This window comes from Fusarium oxysporum, chromosome 6 (assembly GCF_000149955.1).
Source record: "Fusarium oxysporum f. sp. lycopersici 4287 chromosome 6, whole genome shotgun sequence".
Classification (NCBI taxonomy): Eukaryota; Fungi; Ascomycota; class Sordariomycetes; order Hypocreales; family Nectriaceae; genus Fusarium; species Fusarium oxysporum.
In genome coordinates this window covers 1662038-1687197 of record NC_030991.1, presented here as the reverse complement: position 1 = coordinate 1687197, position 25160 = coordinate 1662038, and the positions used below count along the sequence as shown (strand labels likewise).

At 48.5% G+C, this 25160-nt stretch overlaps 5 protein-coding genes across 5 annotated transcripts; 4 read left to right on the top strand and 1 right to left on the bottom strand.

Annotated features, from left to right (window-relative positions):
• Positions 1 to 5795: 5795 nt before the first annotated feature.
• Positions 5796 to 7580, bottom strand: FOXG_07248 (uncharacterized protein; the record flags this gene model as incomplete). The annotated part of the gene is made up of 4 exons (XM_018385862.1): positions 5796 to 7035; positions 7092 to 7213; positions 7265 to 7312; positions 7440 to 7580. 4 exons carry the CDS (start codon positions 7578 to 7580, stop codon positions 5796 to 5798), a joined length of 1551 nt encoding a protein of 516 aa, XP_018244601.1.
• Positions 7581 to 9633: 2053 nt separating this feature from the next.
• FOXG_19710 (uncharacterized protein) lies at positions 9634 to 10790 on the top strand (the record flags this gene model as incomplete). The annotated part of the gene is made up of 2 exons (XM_018399975.1): positions 9634 to 10544; positions 10724 to 10790. 2 exons carry the CDS (start codon positions 9634 to 9636, stop codon positions 10788 to 10790), a joined length of 978 nt encoding a protein of 325 aa, XP_018244600.1.
• Positions 10791 to 18729: 7939 nt separating this feature from the next.
• FOXG_19709 (uncharacterized protein) lies at positions 18730 to 19504 on the top strand (the record flags this gene model as incomplete). Its single annotated transcript, XM_018399974.1, has 3 exons — positions 18730 to 19085; positions 19127 to 19188; positions 19272 to 19504. 3 exons carry the CDS (start codon positions 18730 to 18732, stop codon positions 19502 to 19504), a joined length of 651 nt encoding a protein of 216 aa, XP_018244599.1.
• A 1699-nt stretch (positions 19505 to 21203) lies between these two features.
• Positions 21204 to 23625, top strand: FOXG_07247 (uncharacterized protein; the record flags this gene model as incomplete). The annotated part of the gene is made up of 8 exons (XM_018385861.1): positions 21204 to 21307; positions 21366 to 21502; positions 21558 to 21803; positions 21977 to 22336; positions 22386 to 22500; positions 22560 to 23274; positions 23333 to 23376; positions 23430 to 23625. The coding sequence occupies 8 exons, from the start codon at positions 21204 to 21206 to the stop codon at positions 23623 to 23625; spliced, it is 1917 nt and encodes a 638-aa protein (XP_018244598.1).
• Positions 23626 to 24166: 541 nt separating this feature from the next.
• FOXG_07246 (uncharacterized protein) lies at positions 24167 to 24986 on the top strand (the record flags this gene model as incomplete). Its single annotated transcript, XM_018385860.1, has 3 exons — positions 24167 to 24621; positions 24673 to 24733; positions 24834 to 24986. The coding sequence occupies 3 exons, from the start codon at positions 24167 to 24169 to the stop codon at positions 24984 to 24986; spliced, it is 669 nt and encodes a 222-aa protein (XP_018244597.1).
• Positions 24987 to 25160: the final 174 nt, after the last annotated feature.

Here is a 25160-nt window from a genome sequence, read left to right as displayed (position 1 = left end):
GGGTGGTGGTTAGTTCTTTTTGCCAAAGTAGTGGTGACTGGCGCAAGCCGTATAGTGCTTTCTGAAGTTTGAGAACCAGGCCAGGCTTTCGGTAGCCTCCGGGCATCCGCATGTAGACGTCCTGCTTCAGTTCAGCATTGACAAAGGCGTTGACGACATCATACTGGAGAAGTTCTAAATCAAAGCGAGCAGCTATAGCCATGAGTGTTCGGAAAGATCTGCCGGCAAGTGTGGATGCATAGGTATCCTCGTGTGTCGACTTGACCTGTTGATCGCCTCGTACAACGAGCCGGGCCTTGCACTTGGTGAACCATCCGTGCTTGTCGAACTTGTACACATAAACCCACATGCAGTCCAGGAGTTCCTTGCCTGCGGCTTCTTCTCTCTGAACCTCACGCCAGGAGCGCATTTCTTTATGGCTTTCAAGATGAGTCTTTTCTGCCTCGCGGAATAGGTCACCTAGTGGATGGTTCTTGAGGTCTTTATGCCTTTTTGGCAATATTGGCATGTCTCGTCGGTGTATTCGGCGTTGGCCGTCACCTAAATCTGTCAGCTTTGCAGATTGTGTTTTGCGATTGGGAGAATCCATCAGCTTAGTAGATTCCCCTCGACTTCCCGTAAACTGAGGTTCTCCGCTATCAGGGTGGCAGCTGGCCGAGCTCGCCTGCTTCTCGAGCTTCCGCTTACTCACCACCTTGCCATTCCAGGTCCCTTTCACAGATGCGAGTCGACCGGCATTAAATGCGGCCTCCCAGTAACTGCTCGGAGTTGAAATGACACGAGGGGCTCCATTTGCGCCGTCTCGTCCCGGGGAAGTGCCAGCGCTAGGTGGGACATGCACCATCTTCGCAGCTCGTAACTGAGGGGGGTTTTCCCCCTCCTTCCTCACGGGAGGTTCTCTGATAGTAGCGACCAGAAGGGCAGCAGGCCGTAGAGGGCAAGTCTCCGGGGTCAGGTAGGGAGTGAATCGAGCGGTCGTGTAGGGGTGATCAGTCCCGTCAGGCTCTTCTCGATTGCGATCTCCTACGACTAGTGTCCTGCCAGTCTCACCCTGCGTAATCGTGGGATCACGTTCAAACCCTCTATGTGGATAACTTGCAGCCTCCCGCTCAAACGCTAGTCCTTCAGGCAAGGCGCTTAATTCCTCGTCTTCTTCTTGGGTAGAAGCATCCAGATTTATGCTAGATCCCTGTGGGACCTCAGCATCAGTGAGATGCTGAATAAGTTCTTCTTCGTTTAGTTCTTTTAAATCATCCTTGAGGTGTTGCACATCCCCAGAGAACGTCTCCTTCTCGTTGAAGATCACGTCTCTAGTGGAGATGACCTTGTTGGTCAACGGATTCCAGACCCTGTAGATGTTTGTCGAGTTATACCCGACCAGGTATCCTATCCACCCTCGGGGATTGAGTCGTTGTCGCCGATTCTTCTTTTTCAAAGCATCGGTCGTCATCGCAAAGGCTTTACAGCCATACACGCGTAGGTGTGTTTGATCGGGCTTACGCTCCGTGACAACCACGCCGTCCCTAAAGGCAAAGTAAGTGTAGAAACGCTCATATGGCGTCTTCCAATTGTAGATATACTTGGGTGTCCTATTGTATAGGTATACGGCAGCACGCCAGATCTCAACCCAAAGGAACGAAGGCAGCTTTGCTCCGATTCTCATCGCGCGAGCTTTCTCCTTGATCACACCCCCCGAGCGCTCTGCGCCGCCATTTTGACTTTGGGCATATGGCGCGGAGGGCTCTAGGCGCATCCCGTTTTTGATACTGAGGAAGTCACTTACCTGGTGACTATCCGGGATCTCGTTATCACACTCGATGACTTCGGGTCTACACTGGAGTTGTCGCTCTAGTGTTCTAAGTAGATGCTCAAGTGCACCGATAAGCGTTGGTGCAGTTCGATCGGGAAGATAATAGTCCCAGATATAGCCAGAGTAACGGTCGGTAACCAGCATAGCTGAAGTGTAGCCTGGATCCCCACTCATGTCGTGGAAATCAATAGTGAGTCGGATTCCAGCCTTCTCGGGTGGAACTCGTCTTTGTCGACGGACTTGGCGCTTCACCTTCGCCATTCCACAAGCATCACACTCAACCGTGGAGATCCCTCTGATCTTCACCCCCCGAGATTGGCCCACGAGGTGCTTGAGTGCTTCAGGCCCTGGGTGTCCAAGTCGAAGGTGCCAAAAGGTTTCGTCTCCACTGCGAGGAGGGCGTTTAGTCCACGAATCATACTGTTTCCGTTTGGCTAGGAATGCCGCTGCCGTTGTTGATTTGTCGATATACTCCAGTACGTACTGGTCGAAATGATCCGTCAATGTGCAGAGGATTGAATCATCTTTCCTGCGGATTTGGTTGCTGTTCCCTTTGGTATCCCAGTAGTAGCCCCTTTTCCGCAACTGGCGGTATGACACAATATTGCACGCAAAGTTTATGCAATGAGCTACATCTTGCAATCTGAGAAGAGAGGGTCCTTGAGGTCCTCGAACGCGAATATCCACGTTCCCGTACCCGTGAATGGCCACTGGTGACTCCCCTGCGTAGACGAAGTCTCCAGACGGCGCCGGTCGGTAGTTGAGGAACCTGCATACTTCATTGAAGATATGGATTGTCGATCCAGAGTCAAGGATGGCAGAATGTCTGAGAGGGTAGGGGGCACAGTTGAAGGCTGCGATAAAGTTGTGCATCACTAGGTAGCTTGCCTTGACGTGTGCCATACCCCGCCCAAGTCACTCGTCCTGAGTGGTTCTGTCTCTACTTTTGGACAATCGTTTGACTTCCTCCACCAAACCAGTATCGTTCTTGAGACGGTCGTTTATTAATCGTTGTATCGCTTGGTTGGGCTCCCATCCTTCGGCTTTCTGGGCTGGGAATAAGTACCAGCAGCCTCTCCAGTCATGGAAACCCAAACATCCTCGACAAGTAGGGCCGTCCGGGTTCGGATTGACGGTCGTCTCTGCTCGTTTTCGTTTTGTTGATACTCCTCTTCCGCCGCCTCGTGCTCTACGCCCACGGCCTTGGCCTCGCGTATCTCGATGTGCATAGGATGTTTCGTCCGTCGCCCAATCTGAGGCGTCTCCTTGGACTTCAATAGTGTCATTATCGCGGTCTGTGATTTCAGGTCTGTCGTTCCTGGATGCAGCGCCGTATGTGGCTGCGAATGCGCCTCTCTTGATTCCTGACGGCCTTCCGCTAGCGTTGGCCATTTTGGCTTCGTATCGAATGTCGGCAGCGACCTCTCGATAGTTGAGGGAATTGTTGAGGATTTGAGGGCGTCGGTGTTGTCGGAAAGTAGATGCCCAGCTGGGGAGGACGTGATACATTGCTCGGTTCAGGTCTTCCGCCCAGCATTGCGCGTCGAGGGCATCGGGGACTTTCTTGCTGATCGCTTCGGCCATGGTCGTCTCCCACTCCGTGACCCACTCGTTGAGTTTGTTGATCTTCGGGGCTGTATGTACGGCTTTGTGGTACTTGTCGCGCGCTTCGGGTCGAAGGCGTTCGTTGTATACCACTCCAGATCTTCGTAGCTCCTGATACCACTTGTCTAATCGGTCTCCCGTGACGCAGGATGTTTTCTGATACGTGGCCGAGACCGTCTTGAGGACAAACTCGACCAGCTTCTGCTCCTGTTTCTTCGTCTCTCTATACGCCGTTTCTTTCAGAGAGTAGATCCTGATATCATGCTCGTATTCCGCTCTTCCTTCAGACGTCAACTCTCCGATTCGCCGGGGCGGTACGTAATCTGAGCTGGGCGTCATTGTGCCACTATCGGGATCGTCCGGATCTGCTTGTCTGGGGTAGTCTCGGATTTCTGGAAGTTCTGGTCGCTGAGGCCATCGGATACGATCGGTTGGATCAATATACTGCCACAGGTCGTAGGCGTGCGCCAGTTTCTTGAATTCGTTGGACCAGGAGTCCCAATCCTCCGGAGACGCGTAGCTAATGGTCCTCTCGGCGTGTTTGGCCGACATGGTGATAGAATGAACCGAAAGTCGTATGCATTTGGGTGCGCGGGTCGCTGAGATGCAATTGAGACTCTTAATTGTTAGACATTACGTGTATTCGGTTCATTGATGTGAATTGGTGTGTATTCATGTTGTGTTCTGTTGAAATCTACCCCTTAGAGGTTTTACCATTTCGGCTGTAATCTTAATGTATCCCTGCTTGCACGTGAGGCCCCAGCACCTGTTCAACATGAACCTACCTAGCTTTCAAAATCCAGTTACCACTGTAACAAATTCCTTTTGCGTACTATTCTTTTTCTTGTTTTTATAATATTATAATCTAGATTTTTCTTTAAATCTTTAAAAAAAAAAACAATATTATAGACGATTTCAAGTTATAACGTGGTTGATAAGCGAGTGTCCCAGACAAGTGAGTGTCCCAGTCTTATTTCTACCTTAAATTCATATTTTAAAAAACTCTTTAAAAATCCAAACTAAGCCTAAAATAGCTATAATTTTAATAGCTTATATATAAGTCTTAAAATAAGCTATATTAAGTTTCTTATATATTAAGAAAATATCCTATATAGCTATAAATTTTAAAGTTTATTTACACTGTAAAATACACTGTATTTTAAGGTTTTCTATATAAAATAAAATAGCTAAAAATCTTTAAAAAAATATTATTTAATACAATTAGCTATACTATTATAAAAAATATTTTTACAGACTTTTAGCTATTTTATTTAAGCTTCAAAAGTACTATGGGGTAGGTTATTTCTAGGTGCACAGTATACTGGGACACTCACTTGTCTGGGACACTCGCTTATCAACCACGTTATAACTTATAGAAAACTACTTCTTATTAATATTTTAGACTTAACGTAGTTGATAAGCGATCTGTGACGAATGTGGTTTCAAACAGGGAAACTAGTCCGTACTAGGTTTATGTTTGCAGATGGCGTAGGGCGTTAATACTGAGCGAGTTGGTTGTCACGTCTCTTAATGATCAAATAATGCGTGTTAGGCTTATTGATGTAAAGAAGTCTTATTGATAGCTAGTGAGCTAAGTCTATGAAAGTGCTAATGAATGTGTTCTATATACTAATGTCCTGGGTGTTGGGACGCTGCCTCAGGGGGACGCGGTCGTCCTTGGGACGCATCGCTCCATGGGACGACGGCGTCCTTATAATGGTCGTCCCGCATGACTTGTTCCATGATTGGTGATTTGTTGGATGAAATTGTGGGGTACACGTGACGTAACCGCGGGGGTCGTAACACGATCCGACCAGACAAGTGATCCGACCAACTTAACCTACACCTTAAAAGCTGAATTTTAAAAGGTTATAAAAGCTTTAAATTTAGCTTAAAATGACTATAATCTTAATAGCCTATATATAAGTCCTAAATTAAACTATATTAATTTTTCTAGACTTTTAAAAAAATTCTATAGAGCTGTAAACTTTAAAGTCTATTTACACTGTAAAATACACTGTATTTTAAGGTTTTTTATATTAAATAAAATAGCTAAAAATCTTAAAAAATTACTTTTTAATAAAGCTAACTATACTATTATATAAGCTATTTTTACTAGATTTTTAGCTATTTTATTTAAGGTTGAAATTACTATAGGGTAAGCTATTTTTAGCTGTACAGTGTTTTGGTCGGATCACTTGTCTGGTCGGATCGCTTATCAACTACGTTACATAGCAGTTTCTAAAAAAATTTAAGGTTTAGCTTTTAACATGCACAGTATAACTGTGCCACTCGCTTATCACATACGTTACATACTAAACTAAGGCTTTCTTCCCTTATTGCCAATAGATACTACCACAACAAAGAAGCAAATGGCCCATCAGTCTGAGACGACACCATACCAAATCAGACCCATGACGGCTCCCGTACCAATTGCCACAGGCGGGCTCACCCGAAACCAATAGCCACCGACATAGCTTGTGGCCGTCACAACGACCCACCAAGGATCCACAGCCAGGCTGGTGCCCTGCTGGAAACCTTCATCGATATGGCCGATCTGCCAAAGACGATATACCGCAGTGTAGATGAGGCCAACGGCAGCCGCATTGACTCCTCTGAGAGACGACTTGACCCATCTCCACCCGCGTATCGCACTCCAGACACCCATAGTCCCGTGCACCGTGAGTAGTCCGGGAACAAAGATTCCTAGGAATCCGAGGATTGCACCGGCAGCGGAATTATATCCACCATTGATGGCAGTCAGGCTGCCAAGATAAACCGCGAAGTTAAAGTTGGGTCCTGGGAATGCTTGGATGAGGGCGAGTCCGATAAGGAAATCTCGAGGGCTAACCCAGTTCTCGGCGACAACATATTCCCGGAGAAGCGGGATCACGACGGGCCCACCGCCAAAAATGATAGTACCAGCGAGGTACATATTGGCGAAGAGACTGTATAGACGTGATTTATGGGGTAGCGTACCGCGTAGAACCATAACGACGATGAAAGAGAGCAGGAAGAGGACTATAAGCAGTACCCCGAACTTCCAGCTGATGTTGAGACGTCGCTCCTGAGGGACTATCCGAGACTGATCTTCGGCCGTCGATGCTTCCTGCTCAGTAAGCGGGAGGGTGCCATTTCCATCGATTCTCTGGCTCGACCGCTCGCCGTCTTTGCCGCGGCCGGACGGTCCAGCACCTGCGTTGTATTCCTCGTGACCATTGCTTGCGGTGGCTTGCTGTTGGGTTTGCATCTCGACACCTTCTTCTGATGTATTCTGAGAATGCTTGGCCTTTTTCTGGAAACTCACAGTGATGACTTTAATAGGGCCATGGAGCCAGCGGAAGTCATAGATAACCGTCGCGACGCCAGCCAGAAACATCAACAACGGAAAATACCAGAGCGCATTGTACATCATGCCGGCTGAGGCCCCGAGAAAAACTAGAATGCGGGTCATCTTGTCAGTGATGGCCTTCTCAGATAACTGGACGGCCGCGAGAACGATAATGCCGACGGTAGCAGCGTTGAGACCGGAAAGGAGAGCATAGACGGCTCGAGGAAGAGATTCGCCAATGTTAGAGACTCCGATGGAAAGTCCATACATCCCCAGAGCCCCTGGAAGACTAATTGCAACCAATTTATTAGCTTTGCACTGCAGGATCGGACGACTGAAACATACCTCCAGAGGAGGAAGCCAAAGAGAGCAGGGAGGAAGCCGTCGTGGAGAAGGTTGATGCAGTAATGCATCTTAGTGCTGCCAGGGCCTGAGAATGCTTGGCAGACACTGAACAGCTCTTGGTACTGGACAACGTCAGCAACAAAGCTTCTCTGTCAGCTGAAATAAATTCCTACCATTTGCTCATCGATCCATGAAAGCTTAGCGACAAATTTGTCATGAAACTACCGTAGAATATCGTTAGCCATCGGCTCTGTATTGCCTTCGATCCATCCAGTCTAGCCGATCTAGCATCGGGTTTGGCTCGTGAGAAGAGGAGAGAACGGTTCAGGGGCAGTAGGTGCCACTCACGATCTTGAAGTGGACCGGCGGGCCTCCAAAAGAAGTGAAACCCAGATACCAATTCTCCCGAATGATGTTCCAGAACCGTTCACCAAGGTTGGCTGTATTGAGTCTTGCCGATCGCTGGATCGCGATCTTTCTGTGGCCCATCACAGCTAGACGAAGTGTAAGAGCTTATCTCCTTACTGGCTCGCTTCCAATGCGGCGGACACCTCCAGTGCTTCGCAGTAAGGAGATAAAAATCGGTAGAGGGAAGCAGATGAACCGATGGAGAGAACGTGTGTTTGGTCAAGGAGTAATGGATGGCCTTTTTTGTAAACGTAGAGCTTACACAGTAATGGACCATTTGAAGGAAACTCATTTTAGAGGTTCTTGGCGCCAGCCAATGGCACATGGTCCTATGCAGCACGTGGGTGCTGGATGAGAATCATATTTTCTTGGCGATCACGGTCTGACTCACCTGCGCTACCAATCAACATATTACCTTAATTAAGAACATAGGGACGACCAGGAGCTCTGAGGGCCGAAGGCAATGGATACTCTCATATAGACATGGCCAGGACTGTCATACCCAGGCCATGATTGGCCAATGGTCAGAGTTTCATGGCTTTTTTGGGGCTCTGTCATCCCCGCGAGGTGATTGGTCACTCAGCCTTGCAGGGGACTGTCAGGGCAAGGCTGCGATTGGCTCAAGCGGGTTTTAAGAGTTCTACACTGAGTTCCATCCCCGCTCTTCTCACCAGGAAAGTGTTGAACAGGTGCTGGGTTGTCACATGCAAGCAGGGGTCATTTAAGATTGCACACGTAAACAGTAAAGCCTCCAAGGGGCAGAATTTGACACATGTCAGAAAGGCATCCTGCGCCAGAGGCTCGGAGATTAGCTTCTAAGACCTCCGAGAGAATCAAACGACTGGTCGTGATCACCTCAGTGAATGACCCATTCAGCCTTCGGCAGTGCGAGACCGTTTGCCGAAGAGTGGGACCTTGCTTCACTGGCTAGATGCAGTTTCTTGCATTAGCTTTACGCTTGGCAGAACATACCATATCGACTTGAAAGATTCGGATTCCCCTATCTCCTGAGTGCGTGAAGCCCTCCAAGGCGTACCCCGCCCCAGTGTTATGCCTTTAACAGCTAGCGCCCTTCATAGAGGACCTCAGGGGGCGTGACTGTTAAGGTCCTACCATACGTCTACTTAAACCTTGGGCGAAAGATAGGCGAGAGTGAGGTATCGCTTTTAACGAGAACTCTGATTGGCCTGATACCCTTGTCGTGACCGCATTGGAGGGCTTCACGCACTCAGGAGATGGGTCAGAGGAACCCATTACATACCTTTTGATTGGAAAGTTTTATGGGGTATCTAGGCCCACTAGGAAATCCGAATCAATTGGGTCGATACGGTTCCCAAATCCACGAACCAGCTGGTGACGTAACAGTGCAGATCATCGTTGGCCAAGTTTGGTCCTTATAACCGGGATCTTGTCATGGCTGTGATCAGATTGGGCGCTTTAGAGTCATACGGTGAGATTGAGAGTGCACTAGCGGCGATATCCTGGTGTGGCGAGCTCGCGGGAGATGTTGAGGCTCGCTTTCACACGTGCTGCCAGGGACAGATACGCCGCCAGACGCCAGCGAAGCGTTGCCAGGTCGACTCTTTTTGCACCGGGCATATAGCTTCGCCCAGGACCTGCCTACGACGTGTCGAAAGCGACATGCAGGGCTGCCACTACATGTGACCATGGCAGAGCCTCCAATTCCACGCTCCCGCGTGGATAACCTCAACGTGGATATAGACCTCTTGGGTAGAGACACTCTCAGCTGCGTGCGACCGGCCGACAAACTGGAAGGGCGAGTTCACGTAACGGCAAAACATCCTCTGCATTTCACCAGGGCTGAAGTTTATCTCCAAGGTTAGCCCAGTGCGTCCATTCAGCTGCGTTCTTCTACCGCCAACAACATTATTGTAATGCTTCTGAGTGCTTATACTAACCCATATATAGGTACAGAGACGACAATAGTTGTGACTGGTAATGGTACCCGACGCAACGGCTGCAAACTGTTAGTCCTACAGATGATGTAACTTCATGCAGTAGAACTGATATAGTGCAGTTCTTAGCCGTTGCATGTCGTCCTTCCATTCCGCAAGACCTCAGTTCTGAGGTATGGACCTCTGAGTATATATACAGCATTCCTTTCCTCTTTATCATGCCGGATGGGTCCGAGTTTGCTCAGCTTGCACGCTATACGTTTCCTCCATCCTTTAACTCTCGGAATGCTTACTTCTACTCCTGGAGCCCGATACCCATCCCGGACATATCGATATCATATTGTCTTCAAATTGTTCTGACATACATTTTGCATAAGCCCACAACAACGAACTCGCTGATGACCGTTGTAATGAGCAAGCCGATTGAGTTCCTGCCGTACCATGAAGTCCCGCCCCCAATCGATACCCAAAGTTTCCCTAGCGACTTCACACTTCGCGTACGCCGACCACTATGGAAGACCATTCTCTATGGCCGCCTGGGACTTGTCACTATATCCACGAAGGAGCCACCGCCACTCGCGTATTCATCAGATCAAGCCCCGGTTTCGACTAAATGCGAATTTGACATCACTATCGACTGCGACTTCGCGGCCATTCGCCGACTACGATACACTATTGTCGTAGTCCAACCCGTCATCTGCGCAAAGACCTACTATTCCTCCGAAGAGTTACCATGCATGCCTTCCCAGAATCTTTCCACGGATCATAGTTCCCTCCATATTTACAGGGACTTTCAAAGGCTAGATTGCCAAACATTCCGGAATTTTCAGTGGACTTTCTCGAACCTAAAATCGGCCGCAGATGAAACTGCAGATTATCTAGGTGAAAGTGCACCCCCCTCGTATGACGAAGACGCCTCAGTTCGCCGAGATTCAAATGTATCCTCGAGAAGCAGTGGAGTGTCGCGTCATTTGTTAGACACACCATCATCCGAGAGGAAGTACGCTTGTAGATTGCAGACTTCGATCTGTGTGCCGATAACTCCATCGCGAAGGCTACAGGCTACCTTCTCTAGCCATCTTGTGGCCCCCGCTTACTCAGTACTTTTCAACATCTCTTTCGGTGGCGCGTACGCGAGTAAGATGGGCACAGGCTGGCGGTCCATTCCATTTCCATCCACGCAGCCTCTTGTAGAATGGATGGACGTCGAAATGGAATTGCGTGGACGCTATAAAGGGACAGTACATGTGATCCTCCCACCCGTTGTCTCCCGGGCCTCTGCAAAGCTCATTTCAGCTAACAGATCAGTTCCTGGCACCTTGACATCTTCAAGGAGCTTCTCCGTGCTCTTAATATAGCCTCCGCAATGCCATGATCTCACCATCTGTGGCATCCCAATCGTACTAGCGCCCAGCCTGGCATGATCGTCTCGAACCATTCGACCGCATGTTAAGAAGAGCCTCTCAACATCAACAGACATAGGAAGGATAGAGAGCATATCGAGAGCCATTTATAATAGACGTGGATATTCTTCCCGTCTCTTATACCAATGGCTAATAGGATATGGGATATTCTGGTTAGACTTATGGATGTCATGGAACCAATCGCTGTATTCGTCGCCAACAGCATATATAGAACTGCTAGCCGCGTCCTCGGCTTGCAACAAGGTAGTCATCGATGAAGGTGGTTGTAATAGAGTCGGGGCCTGACGAGATTCTTTACGATACTCGTCAAAGGGATTCCGATATATGCGCCGCCAGTGATCTTGTTGGATTGGACTGGACTGGATTTCGATGTCGGATCCAGTCCAGTCCAATGCACAGGGCTGGGGGCTCCAGGACCGCCAATGCAAATCCAATTCTCCAAATGGATTAGGAGTATTTTGCGAAAAGAGTCGCCGCGAGATTTACTGCGGAATCGATCCCTGTTCAATGATGTTGCGGTACCTATGTATTTGGCATCAATTACACTGGTTACCGCAAGCCATCCTGAGTGGTATTGTCCTCATCCAGAAAACCCTCTTGCTCAACGGTCTGAAGGTCCTTATTACCCATTCTAATTTCAGATCCCTCCCCGCCGTGCCGAGTCCCCTGCAGATCAGGATCCCCTTCTAGTCTCTGTTGTTTATATTGCGCAGTAGTGCTGGGTGAAAATATATATTTTATGAAACTTAATTGTTCATTGTTGAGATGAGAGTTCTTCTCGGGTTTATATCTCTAATTGATTTCATCTAGGACTTTCAGACTAACAGTCTGAATCCTGAAGATAAGGGGGATTCCCGGATTTTCCAACAGTCTCCCGATGTTGATATCCTCAAAAGTATTCTGTGCAGGTGGGCCGAACCAGGATCAGAGGCACTCGCTGGCTTCAATGATATCTATATTAAGCCTCGATCGCCGGTCGGAAAGCAGTATCTTGGCGCTGCTGAATAGCCGCTCGCACTCATCTGACATTGATGGAACGGCCAGGACATCCAGAGCCATACGGGCTAGATCCGGCTGCGTATAGTAGCGATCGTTCCAGTAACGGATAGCGTCAAAGGTTTCGTCCTCACCAAGCCGGATAACATTTGTTTCAAGGAACTGATCGAGCAAGTCGACGGCTGGAGGGTCGGTTGCCAGGGCCTCGTGACGAAGCTTCAGTCGTTTATGGCTCTTGACCGCCACAAAAGCCTTCTCCTTTCTAACCAGAGCAGGCAAAGTTGGGCAGAACGAAGCGGAAACTGACGTATGCTTTGTACAATGTCTTCCCCGATACTCTTCTAGCCAGAGCCCCCTAACAAGCTTCGTAACGCTCGGGATCCATGACTTCTTTTCTTCATCTGTCCAAGTCTCGATGTACCACTGGTTTTTGAGAGTCGGATTCAGCGCAATAGCGGCATAATATGCTGGTGTCTCATCCGCTTTCTTGAAGTACTCCTCCGCCTTACGCCAGGAAGCTTCCGCTGAAGCGGCAAGAAATGCGAAGTCATCAGCTTCAGCAGCAACAGTTCCTCGACTGGTGTTCCTTCGAACAGCCTCCTTGTGGAGTTCTTCGAATTTAATCTTGGCCTGCTGGATCTCATTTAGTAGCCAGTCAAGTGTCTGAAAGTGATCCGCTAGTGTTGAAAGCCTGCCTTCCGTAGAGAGGGTTCCGTCATAGAACGTCTCCAGCTGATCATTAAGGTGTGCAAGCTCGTCCCACTGCTTCTCAGACAGGCGGTCTTCGGTGAGGCTTTTCTGGCTCTGGCCAGCCTCATACTGGTTACAGAAGACTTGAATTCGCTCCTTGACGTTAAGAGCTCTACCGATCAAGGTGAAGTATGAATTCCAGCGTGTCTGCTGGCTTTGGATAAGCTTGGCTAATTATTAGTTCTGACTATGGGTTTATGGAGGGCGTAAACTCACCTCTAAGCCATCAAACTCAGACAGTTCTCCCCCACAAACAATTGATCTGAAAAACTGGCGGCGCTGAGGACTGGCTCGGATGTATTTGATGATATTGTGAAGCCTTCCGATGGCGCCGCGCTTCCGCCAGAGCTCCCGGATTCGCTTCATATCACCTTCCCTGTACGCAGCGTCTAGATCTTTGCAGACTTCGGCGTCCTTTCCGATAAGGAAAGCCTACGCGCAGAGATTCACAATGTGCCCGAAGCACCGGAGGCGTCTGCGTTTTCGCTGCTTATCTAACATCCTTGGGTAGACAGCGCGCAGTACAAAGTCAACGCAAACATCGTTGGCCGATGCGTTATCGGACATGAAATAGCCAACTCGGTCAGTAATCTTATAATCTTTGATGACCTACAACAAGACATCGGCGATGTTCTCCCCTGAGTGTTCCCCTTCCACTTCGCGTAGCGCCAAGACAGCAGTTCGACGCAGCCCAGATTTGTCGATGAAATGTGCTGCTACTCCAAGCACTGCGAGGTAGTTCGGCGACGTCCACAGATCAAAGGACAGCGAAATGGAATTCCGACTGTCAAGCATATCCTGCCGCAGTCTCTCCTTCCTCACCTCGAACATATTCATCACCCACTGGCGAATGGTCGATGCTGCCTTTGGAAGGAGATCAGCTAAGGGTGGGAATAGATAGAAGAGGAGGTCGCGAAAGGAGTCATTCTCGATCTAGAAGAAGGCGATATGGCAACAGACTAGCCAGCGGACTAGGAGTTCCCTGAACCAATCTAAGCGGCGGGAGAAGATGATCGATTTCATGTCCTGGTAATCGGATATCGAGGGCTGGCTCGAGTCCACCGAGTCTCCTCGAAAGGACTTAAGTTCTCCAGTAGTCTTGTCGATATGATGTTTCAGGTGGAGATGATCAAGTGCCGTAGAATTGCCGTTTGAGACTGCTGGAAGTTCTTGTTGACGACGCTGTTTCTCGCAGAGGTAGCAGTACCATACCCGCTTCCGATCTCTCTTTGACTGTAGATCCTCACCGTATAGCCAGATCACCGACGTGCGTTTCTTTGTTGATCTAGGGCCTCTTGCGATCACAGAACAGCGAGTATATTGCTCGCCCTGAAGCTTGAACTCATCTGGCTCGATCATGGCATCCTGATCTCGACTACCGGTATTGTTGATCGATTCTGGAGCGAGAACAACATTGTCTGACTCTGAAGACCTATTAGAAGAACGAGAGAAGAAGTGGGTGATTGTTGGTACGGCCATTCTGGGACGTCAATTACCTTGTTGGTCAAATGGTAAAGGGCATGTTATCGGGTTCGTGCTGCTGCTTATTATATAGGCAAATGGACGTCTCACCTTTGCGCTGCATTACTGACTTGGTTTGCTGATAGGACTTGACAGGTTTAGCATCGTGGAGACTAATCAACACCACGCGGAACAATATGCCTGAAATAAAAAGTGGAGTTCAGGCTCGCTTCTTTCCTAATTAGGAATGATCTATTGGCGCTCCAGGAGGCTCCAGACCTCTCGATTACGGTGGGCGATAGGGGGGACTGTTGCAAAACTCCTGGTCATTTCCATTTGGGTTTAGGGGCTTTACTTCTTAGTCATCTGAGTACATTGGGGTCGTCGGGAAAATGTACTGCGGACTAGCTGCGGGCTCGCGCTGTAGCCTTTAGCTCTCCAGCTAGTTGAATTTGCCTACAGTATCAACACATCAGCTGAATGGTTGTCGCAGAGTAGGCATGATCTTCACGGCTTCACGAAACGACTATGTCAGTAATCTGGCACTACGGTTTAAGTAAATCTGCGGAATGGAAATACTCTACACAAGAAAGTCTCGATAATGATTAATCAACCTACGACTGCTACTCGTTATTAATGGCCTGATCTTCTGTCCCTCAAAGCACATACCTAATGCGACACTGGTAGACAAGCGCCACAGCGCAAACACCTACATATTATCATGAACACAATCTGAGTCGAATTTTTGTAAATACACTCGCCGCCTAAGCTTTGATTTGTACTCCATGATTACAGCTCATCCTGTTTCAGACATCGCGAAACTCCGACTGGCCATTCCTCTTCCACTCGCAATAAAAAGCAGCCTGGCGAGCCTATGGTGGAAACCCCGGGAATCCCCCTTCCCTTCAGGATTCAGACTTTAGTCTGAAAGTCCTAGAATTAAAGTTCAAAGTCCGAGATGAAATTATCTAGAGATATAAACCGAGAAAAGCTTTCATTTCAATAAGCAACAATCTAGTTTAACAAATATATATGTCTCACTCAGCACTACAGCGCAATATAAACAACAGCCCATGGTGGTTAACGCGGCAATTCCGTTTCTGGTCAGCAGTGGTTTAACGCAGTAACCGCCTACTCAAAAGAGCTTAGCGACTTCATACACCTCGGAGAAGGCGATAATGTTCTTGCACGTCGAGGGCAAGGATCACGACCGCCGTGAATAACTTCATGGTTGGAATGAACCCCAAAACACAGGCAGAATGCTGTCTAGAAGATCAGCAGACTGAGCATACGTAATTGTAAGAGACCGACTCTCGTCGCTCCTGTGGATAGAAAACCAGGCGCTCATTTAATCTTGAGCTGCCCATCCGTGCATGTCATACCTGCATGAGACCGCATCTTGCTTCAAATTAATTAAAATGCATTCTGCTGGTTTGGTGCGGCCAGACCTGCGTATTTGGATATGATATATCGATATCAACTGTGCTATCTGGATATATCGATACTGATATATATCGATATCGATATAACGTGGTTGATAAGCATGCCGACCGGACAAGTATGCCGACCAAAAATCCCTCATCCTACATCATTTCCATCTGATCAGATACTTCTCAACCACCCATTATGTCACAACCTTCAAATGAAGCTAGAATTCTTCTTGCCCTTCAGGCCCTTCAAAATAACCCAAAATTACGTCTCCGACGCGCTGCTACTATATATAAGGTTGGATATAGTACCCTCCGTGACCGAAGGAATGGCATTCAATCGCGAAGCGATTGGGTCCCAAAGTCACGGAAACTATCTGATCTAGAAGAACAGATAATAGTTCAATTCCTCCTTGACCTAGATTCCCGAGGATTTCCTGCGCGACTGCGTTTTGTGGAAGAAATAGCCAATTCTCTGCTCGCTGGCCGCGATGCATCACCTGTTGGCAAGCGCTGGGCTCATAACTTCGTCAAGCGGCAACCAGAGCTAAAGACGCGTTTATTTCGGAGATATGACTACCAGAGAGCCAAATGCGAAGATCCGACTATTATTCGTGGCTGGTTTAGGCTTGTACAGAATACAATTGCAAAGTACGGTATCCGATCAGATGATATCTGGAACTTTGATGAGACTGGCTTTATGATGGGCCTTATAATGGCCGGAATGGCAGTTACAGGCTCGGAAAGGCAAGGAAGACCAAAATCAGTGCAGCCTGGAAATCGTGAATGGATTGCAGTAATCCAGGCGATTAATGCAGAAGGTCAATCGATCGCGCCATTCATCATTGGTGCGGGCCAATACCACCTTGCCAACTGGTACCGAGAAAGCAACCTCCCGGCCGACTGGGTTATCGCAACGAGCCAAAATGGTTGGACAAATAATGAGCTGGGTCTTGAGTGGCTAAAGCACTTTGATCGATCTACAACTAAACGATCAAATGCTCGGTATCGTCTTCTGATCCTTGATGGTCACGAAAGCCACCACTCTACCGACTTTGAGAAATATTGCAAGGAGAACAAGATTATCACGCTCTGTATGCCTGCTCATGCATCCCATCTACTCCAGCCTCTCGATATTGGGTGCTTTGCAGTACTGAAAAAGGCTTATGGTCAAGAAATAGAGCATCTGATCAGATGCTCTATAACCCATATTTCCAAGACTGAGTTCTTCCCGGCCTTTTATGCCGCCTTTAAAGCTACTTTTACAGAAAGCAATATCCGGGGGGGTTTTAGAGGAGCTGGACTTGCTCCTCTTGACCCAGAAACCGTGATCTCAAAGCTTGATGTGCAGCTACGAACCCCAACGCCTCCCGGGGAGGTCAGCCAACCATCAACCCCATGGGTTTCAAAGACTCCTAAGACAGCAACAGAGGCTCAATCTCAGTCTGAATACCTGGAAAGACGAATCAGAAGACATAAAAGCAGCTCCCCAGAGTCAATTATAGAGGCTTTAAAGTCAAATACTAAAGCAACAAGGGCAATTATGCATGAGGTTGTCTTATTGAGAAATGAGGTGCGAAATCTTCGAGATGCAAATGAGATACTAAGCCGGCGCCGGAGGGCAAAAAGGACTAGACTACAGAAAGGAGGGGCAATGACTGTACAGGAAGCATCGCAAGTAATTGATCAGATGGATGTTGATGCGCAGGTAGTGGCCGAATCATCTAGAAATGGTGCTCGAGGAAGGTCGGATCGACCGGGTGGTCGGCGATGTGGTGTATGCGGCAAGGCCGGGCATAATGCAAGAACCTGTCAGGTAGTAATTGAGACATCTAGGGAAGAGTATAGTAAGTAGTTTTACTTGATTAGATGGTTTGTGGTGTTTTTAAATGGATTTAAAAGTTTAAGGCTGAAATTTTTGGTCGGCATACTTGTCTGGTCGGCATGCTTATCAACCACGTTAACTCTCTGCCTCTTAAATGGATATCCAGATTGATGTCCACCTAAATACCGCTCTCTGATTGGCTGAAAAGATCTTATCAACTGATTAGATGATGAAAAGGTTTCTCTCAATTTCATCAGCACCACCATCTCAGTACTCGTTCAAACGGCCCTAGGTATTCTAGCACAATTAGCTTATCCAGGTGATTTATCGACCATGACATCATCTCAGACCACCGCCGCCTCTACGCCCTCGATTTCGGACCAGCCCATTACTGGGACGTCTCTGGACTTTTTCCTCTTCTTCAACGCAACGTATCCTGATGAAGACACCCAGAACACCACCGGTGGGTCACGTACGCGCAAATCTAGGGGCATGGTGATGTATCGATGTCTCCATTACCCTGCCGATAAGCCCTGGACGAATCGGACGCGGGACAACGCATGGCATCATGCCCGGCGGTGCCATGCCGATATTATCTCTTCCCTCGATCGCACGCTCATTGGGGGCAGTTCTGATGTTCTAGATGATGAAAGGGAAGTCAAACGTCCTCGGATTGATGCTTTCTTTCCCTCTCGTTACTCGGATGGTGGCTACATCGAGATCAAAGGAAAACATATCCGCGGTTATCCTGCATGGCAATTGATATCCTCTCAATCCCTCCTGAATCATCTGACCTTGAGTCTCACTTCTCATCGGCGCGGCGTACGCTATCATGGGATAGAGAGAGCATGACCTGTGAGAACCTTCAAGGTTGAGTGTGTGGGCAACTGGATGCGCGAGGGTATTATTGTGCCCAGGTCTCACGGCGGCAGGGGCGTTATTTCGAGCGTTGCTGTTGAATTTAGCGTTGAAACAGAGGCAGAGGACTTTCTAGATTAGGGCAATTTCTTGTTCTTTCCTCTAGCCTGCAAGAATTATATGTGGTTTATCTGGATATCAACCTTGCTAAAGTGGCTATGTGGCTGTATGGATATCTACCTGGATATATCGATATCCAGATAATTTCTCCCACTTATCTGGATATCGATATGAGGGCCAGAATTTCGGTGGATATCGATATACGCAGGTCTGGGTGCGGCCTCGTGGTTATGACAGGATCTTGCCGCGACGCTAGAAATCGAGAAATTCAAGCTGGCTGAGGTACAGAGTGCAATGTACTGCGGGGCGAAGTGAATATGCCGCTAACCCAATTTAGCACACTTGCAGTGATTTCAGGGGTTTTGCAACAGTCACCTCTATAGCCTGCCATACTCGATCCAGTCCAGTCCAAATTTCTGAAACTGTGAATCCAGTCCATCCAAATCCACTCCAATGCTAGTCCAGTCCAACAAGATCACTGATATTATCGGCGGCTGGACGAGACGCCCATCTACTATACGGCTATGGCACTCCATCCAGCTTATCGTTGGGACTGGTTTGATGAAACGTGGGCTCATAAGCCTAGTTGGGTTGAAAAGGCAAGAGAGATGGTTGTCCGATTACGCTCATCTCGAGGTTAGAACCAGCAGCAGCAGAGGCGACGACGATCCACCGGCAAAAAGACTTCGGTTTTTCAACCCCTTCGAGAAGAACAGTCGTGTGCCGAACTCACTGCCAGCCCACGCAGCAGCTATTGTTGGTGACGAGTACCAAGCGTGGCAGACGGATCGTGACGCAGCGACGGCAACGTTCGTGATCCAATTGGTTACTGGATCACTAAGCAAAGCAGATATCCTCGGTTATCCAGGATGGCCTTGGACTTCCTGACGATTCAGCCGATATCAGCCGAGTGTGAGAGGTTATTTTCAGCTGCTGGCAAGATAGTCTCGGGGTTGCGTATGAACCTGGATGCTAAGATCATCGCCATATGTCAGGTTTACGCTCTTGGTACCGTGCTGGCCTTATCAAGGATCTGGATCCATTGCTTAAGTCACACCTTGAAAGTAAGCCTGATGCCGGTTATGGGACTCTAAGCGACGGCGAGCTGGCGCTTGCTGAGACAAAATGGCTATTGGAGGGTGAGGATAGCGCCAGCGAGGTTAACGATTCATCACAGGAGCAACAGGCTAAAGAGTTAGTGTCAACCTCTGAAAGTGAGGGTGAATAGGCACCCACGAGGTTGTGAATAGCCTCAAAATTCCACTTATAAATCCCCTATAAATCCACGTATGTATATCCATTCCACTCCGGTCGAATATGTGTTACATCCACTATGTAATTGCCTAAAAAATCGTACATCCACTCTATTTGGTCCAAAGTGGAGTGGATGTAGTGGTTCCGACCCTTGCTGTGCTCGAAGATGGTGAATGGCACATCGCTATCAATGACGAACCCAACGCTTAGTTCTTATATGGTTTTTATTTTCGCTTTTAATATGACGCTCTGTTCAAGCCGGCGCCTTTTAGGTTTTGCACTAGAATAAATATCAATGGCACTTTCATCACCAGGACTTGGCTCACTAGACTGGCTGGCTGGGGTGATCCGGTGAGCTCTATGTAGGTCGGTCAGCTGCTGGGTATCTTATGAACAATATTGAACGGGATAAGTACATGCTTTCGGAGATGATCTGCTGCGGAAGACGTGGCTTGCACCGAGAAGAACTCCGCTGCGCCTTTCATGTCACATCGATTGCAGCACCAGACATGACCTATCTGTTGATCCTGATAGTTCAGTTCCATAAGGAAGGTCCTGTGCGACCTAATCCAGCTCTTCCTGCCCTTTGCACCTTTTCGAGCCAGCGAATCCTCTTGAACGAAGCGACGGTTCTTCCAGGTAATCTTGGGCAGATCCTCAATAGTCGGGTTAGGAGGTAAAGCTGCAACGGCTACCTCTTCTAACTGCTTGGCAACCGTCTTAGGCTGAGATAATCGTAAGAAGACGGAAGAGGGAGGTATAAGGCAAGGCGTCAACGTTGCTGGCAGAAAGCCAGCTGGCGATGGGGAGAGCGGCGAATTCGACATTTTGCTAATGAAATAAAAAAAAAAAAAAAAAAAAAAAAAAAAAAAAAGCATATATAGAAGGGGCCGTTTTGGTGGCGCGACATGGTTAGGAAACGCGTTCCAGGTTGCATACGCGTAGTAAGGCTACGCGATAGAACACGATAGTAGATACTTGGTTTTGGGGCTGACCCACCGCTATTAGAAAGTAGACCTCCATCTATAACTATCTGGTGTAGGGTAGTGGTCCAGGAAGAGGTGAATTTTTGCCTCGATATTAGACGATCGCATGATGCATTTGTAATAGTTATATCAATTATTTCAACTTTCGAAATGCATGAATTGATTTGATTGAAAGGAAGAATTCGACAATTTGATTGATTTGATTGGGGTGATTGATTGATTGATTGAGTTGACATATGACGAGCGCTGCTGCTGGCAGGAGATGTTGTTCAGATTGGTGAACACATCGCCAGCCAAAATGAGGAACCCGATAAATGCCTCTTCCTAGGCCAGATCAGGGCAAGGTCCGAAAAGGAGGCGGCCTGGTGGGTGTGACGCCACTTTTCTATTGGCGGACGGTATATAATATGAGGAGGGCTATGCCGCCCTCATCTTCCCCCCCCCCCAAAAGCTTTTTCTTTTCCCTCATCCTACCTACTTACGCACAGGCTGGCTATCTGCCCCTCCTTTTTATTTTTATTTTTTTTATCAACAAACCGACGCGCTGCGCCTTTTTATCTGCTCGCAACATGTGGCGTCCGCCTATCAACTTTTTGACCCTGCATTGTGATGCTACCCACTGCCCCACACAGACATTGTGGATTGACAGGCTAATGGCATCTTTGGCTAGATGCATGGATCATATCGATGAGTTTACTGGCGCTGCCCATTCTCGCACCCTACGGCAACATCAGTGTGACTGATGCCTATTTTTTCGGCGCCAGTGCATCGACTGAGTCTGGTCTGAATACGTACGTGGACCTTTGCGTTCTTGGGTCGTCGCCCCTCCACTGACCCTCTACCATACAGCGTTGACGTGAAAGATCTCAAAACCTACCAGCAGCTCTACATATATTTTATCCCCATCATCACAAACCTGGGCTTCATCAACATCGGCGTCGTTATCGTCCGTCTATATTGGTTCAAGAAACATCTGAAGCGCCGCGGTAGGAATTCCGTTCATCCGGTGCTGTGGAGATGGCTGACAACACATGGCAATAGCTCCTCAGTTGTTCAGCCCCAGACGACGAGACGCATCCGGTGAGAATGTCGAAGATGGTAAAATTGTGGAAGAGAAGGCCCAGAATGATTTACCTGCCGTGACGGCTCCTAGCAACAACCTGGAGCAGCATGCGACCACAGACACTCCTGTCCCACGCACTACCACCATCACTTTTGACCCTTCCATAGATCAACGTAGAGACAGTGCGACGCTCTACATCCCCGGTCCGCAGGATCGGGACCGAGGTTTGTTGCTTGCCAGAGGTTATTTGCCCGCTGTCGATGCTGACCAAAAAAACAAGGACATCCCATCATTGCCAAAACGGGAAACGAGCACTATGACTCTGACAACAGCGACGATGGCATGCCCCCCAATCCTTTCCTGGAGACTTGGAGTACATACTAACGTTTGAAAGTAGACCGTATTACTCCTGTTCCTACTGCTGCCTCTGGCGAGCCTAGTTCATCCATGCGACGACGCCTGCCTCGCCGCATTAGTACCGGTGACGGCCTCCAGATGACAGCCACGCGATCCATGGATCGCGTCGCTGGTATTGCCTCATCGCTGCTCATGATGGGATCTGAGACGACGCGTCCCCGGCGTCAATCATCCTCCTCTGTCTCTCAGCAGCAACCCGCCCTCAACGACCGTCCGTTTTTGTCGCGTCAAGCCACCATTGGGCGAAACTCTGAGTTCCAAAACCTCACATCACATGATAGGGAATTGTTAGGTGGCATTGAGTACCGCAGCCTGAAGCTCTTGCTCAAGATTGTGACAGGTTGGTCCCCACCAGTTCTGACATGGGAGTTTGTTAACTGGCAGGGAAGCCTACTTCTTCGGTGTTCACTTATTCGGTGCTATTTGTCTTCTGGGCTGGATTCAGACTGCCAATCCCAAGTACAGAGAGTACCTGCAGTCAACTGGACAAGATAAGAACTGGTGGTGAGCAGGAAATCACGCACTGTGTCAGGTCTTGAATGTGTGTTGACCATTGCTTTTAGGGCATTCTATTCCGCGCAGACCATGGTTGACAACCTCGGCTTCACCTTGACACCCGACTCTATGATCTCTTTCCGGGATGCCAAGTGGCCCATGATTCTTATGAGCTTCCTTGCCTTTGCTGGAAACACCCTCTACCCGGTCTTCCTGCGCTTGATCATCTGGACTATGTCCAAGCTCCTGCCCAAGCATTCCTCAACACAAGAGCCCTTGGGTTTCCTTCTCAACTACCCGCGCAGATGCTACACCCTTCTCTTTCCTAGCAAGCCCACCTGGATCCTCTTTGGTATCATTTTCTCTCTCAACTTCATAGATGTGTTGCTTATCATCATCCTCGATCTCGACAATCCCGAAGTAGCATCTCTTCCCCTAGACTCCCGCATCCCAGCTGCCATATTCCAGGCCGCATCGGCTCGTCATACAGGCACTGCCACATTTAACCTAGCAAATGTCAATCCGGGAGTGCAATTGAGTTTACTAGTTATGATGTACATTGCTGTCTTCCCGATCGCTCTTAGCATCCGTCTCTCTAATACGTATGAGGAGAAATCGCTAGGAATTTGGGAGCCAGAAGGCTCTCTCAATGAGCGAAATGGCAAATCATATTTGATGCAGCACATAAAGAATCAGCTTGGTTTTGATTTGTGGTATATCTTTCTAGGGACGTTTTGCATTTGCGTCGCCGAAGCTACTCGAATTGCTGATGTGAAAGATCCGGTAGGCATCAGCAGCCCTTGGCAGGTTCTTTTCGACTCGATCTCCTAACTATTTGCAGGCCTTCACCATCTTTTCAATCCTTTTCGAAGTCACTTCAGCTTAGTAAGCACCTCCAATTTCCAGGCCTCTCGCTCCGTATGCTTATAACCTTCTAGTGGCAATGTCGGCCTCAGTCTTGGCTATCCGACAGTTAGCACCTCTCTGTGTGGCAAGTTTGGGACTTTTGGCAAAGTTGTTATCTGTTTGACTATGATTAGAGGACGCCACCGTGGACTGCCGTACGCCCTCGATCGCGCCGTCATGTTACCAGATGAACACCTTCTAGAGACTCCTGCAGACAGCACTGAGTGATTTTCGGTCAAAACGGGGATGTGGTTCTGATTTCGCGTTGTGTAGGGGAAGGATTTTATCACTGGAAATGTGCCTCGTTGGTTAGAATGAGCTGGGCACGATCCTGTTGTACTTCATTATTTAGACCCATTGATATGTCCTCTCCTACCCGCCACTTGTTGTCTTGATCAACATTCTTCACAAGTGTAGCTCTGACATAGCACTCAAGACTAGACAAGTTATTTCCTGTAGAACCCCTTACTAGAGTTATCTTTATGGGAGAATGACAAAAAGCTCATTGTACATGCGATGTCGGCGTTCGCATGATGCGCTTCCCGGCCCATGACATATTCCGATCCGCAGACGGTATAATATTGACCCGGTATCCTGTTCCAATCAAAGAGATTGGCACCGGAAACCCCTCAGCCAAAACCGTTTCATATCACCGCAACACGCCGTATTTTTCTACTCCCATACCTCCCAAAGACCAGCTCGTGCATATTTCTTTTCATTGCTCTTGGCTGGGCGTGCTTTTTTCTCTACTTTTTCCCCTTATCTAAGCATGTTCTTGCCTCCAGACATTTTCGTGAGGGCAGATGCTGAAGAGCACCGCTATGCGCCCCACAAGCCTCCCTTGGTGGCAATCATCCTAAGCATCCTTGCGGCTGTGATTATGATGCTCACGCCTTTCTTGTATAGCAAGATAGCCCTCAGGCGATGCTTCCCCACACGTACGACCCATCCGCCTCGTAGGACGATTTTGTGTCTCACTCCGGAGGCGCTCGAGCTGATGCCCATCACCAAATATCGGACGTCGCTTCAAGGCAATCACGAGCGGGCTTCGCAGAAAGGCACGAACAGCCTCATCACGTCATCTGACAGATGTCAGGAATGCTCCATCTGCGCAGAGGACTTCTTGGAAGATGTCGGTATCCGTTCGCTGCCTTGTGGCCACCGCTTCCATCCCGAATGTATCGATCCGTGGCTCCTGGAGCGCTCCGTCACATGCCCAATGTGGTGAGTCTGCCTCAAAACTGAGACTTTTTAACAACATCTAATTTCTTCTAGCCGAGTCAGTACTATTACCGGCCTTTTAATGGCCCCTAAAATGCCCGCCCGGCCTCGTCGGGTCCTATCCATCACTGAATTCTGGACACAGCGACGCACCAGATCAAGAGTTAAGTTAGCACTCGCGTCCATCTCTCGATACAGCCTAACGCAGTTGATAGGCTTCCGGGGATCTCCCTGCCTTTACTACCGTCTCAACCATTCAATCCGGCGGGCCGGGAACCGCGATCCAGCCACGCCCTTTTCGCCGCTATCAAACTCCGATGCCGACAGTTGCAGAAATCCTAGAGCAGGTGGGCCCTGCTCCGAGGTGATGGGTGGTGTTGTTAAAACAGAAAAATGGAGGGGAGAGGAACTAATGACAGAATTGGGATGGGGCAGTGGGTTAGGCTCTTGGAAATGTAGGGAGCAGATTTGTCAGTCGAACAAATTCAAGTTTCTGTTTCAATATTGTTAAGTAAATGATTTGAGTGAGGAAGTTATGGAGC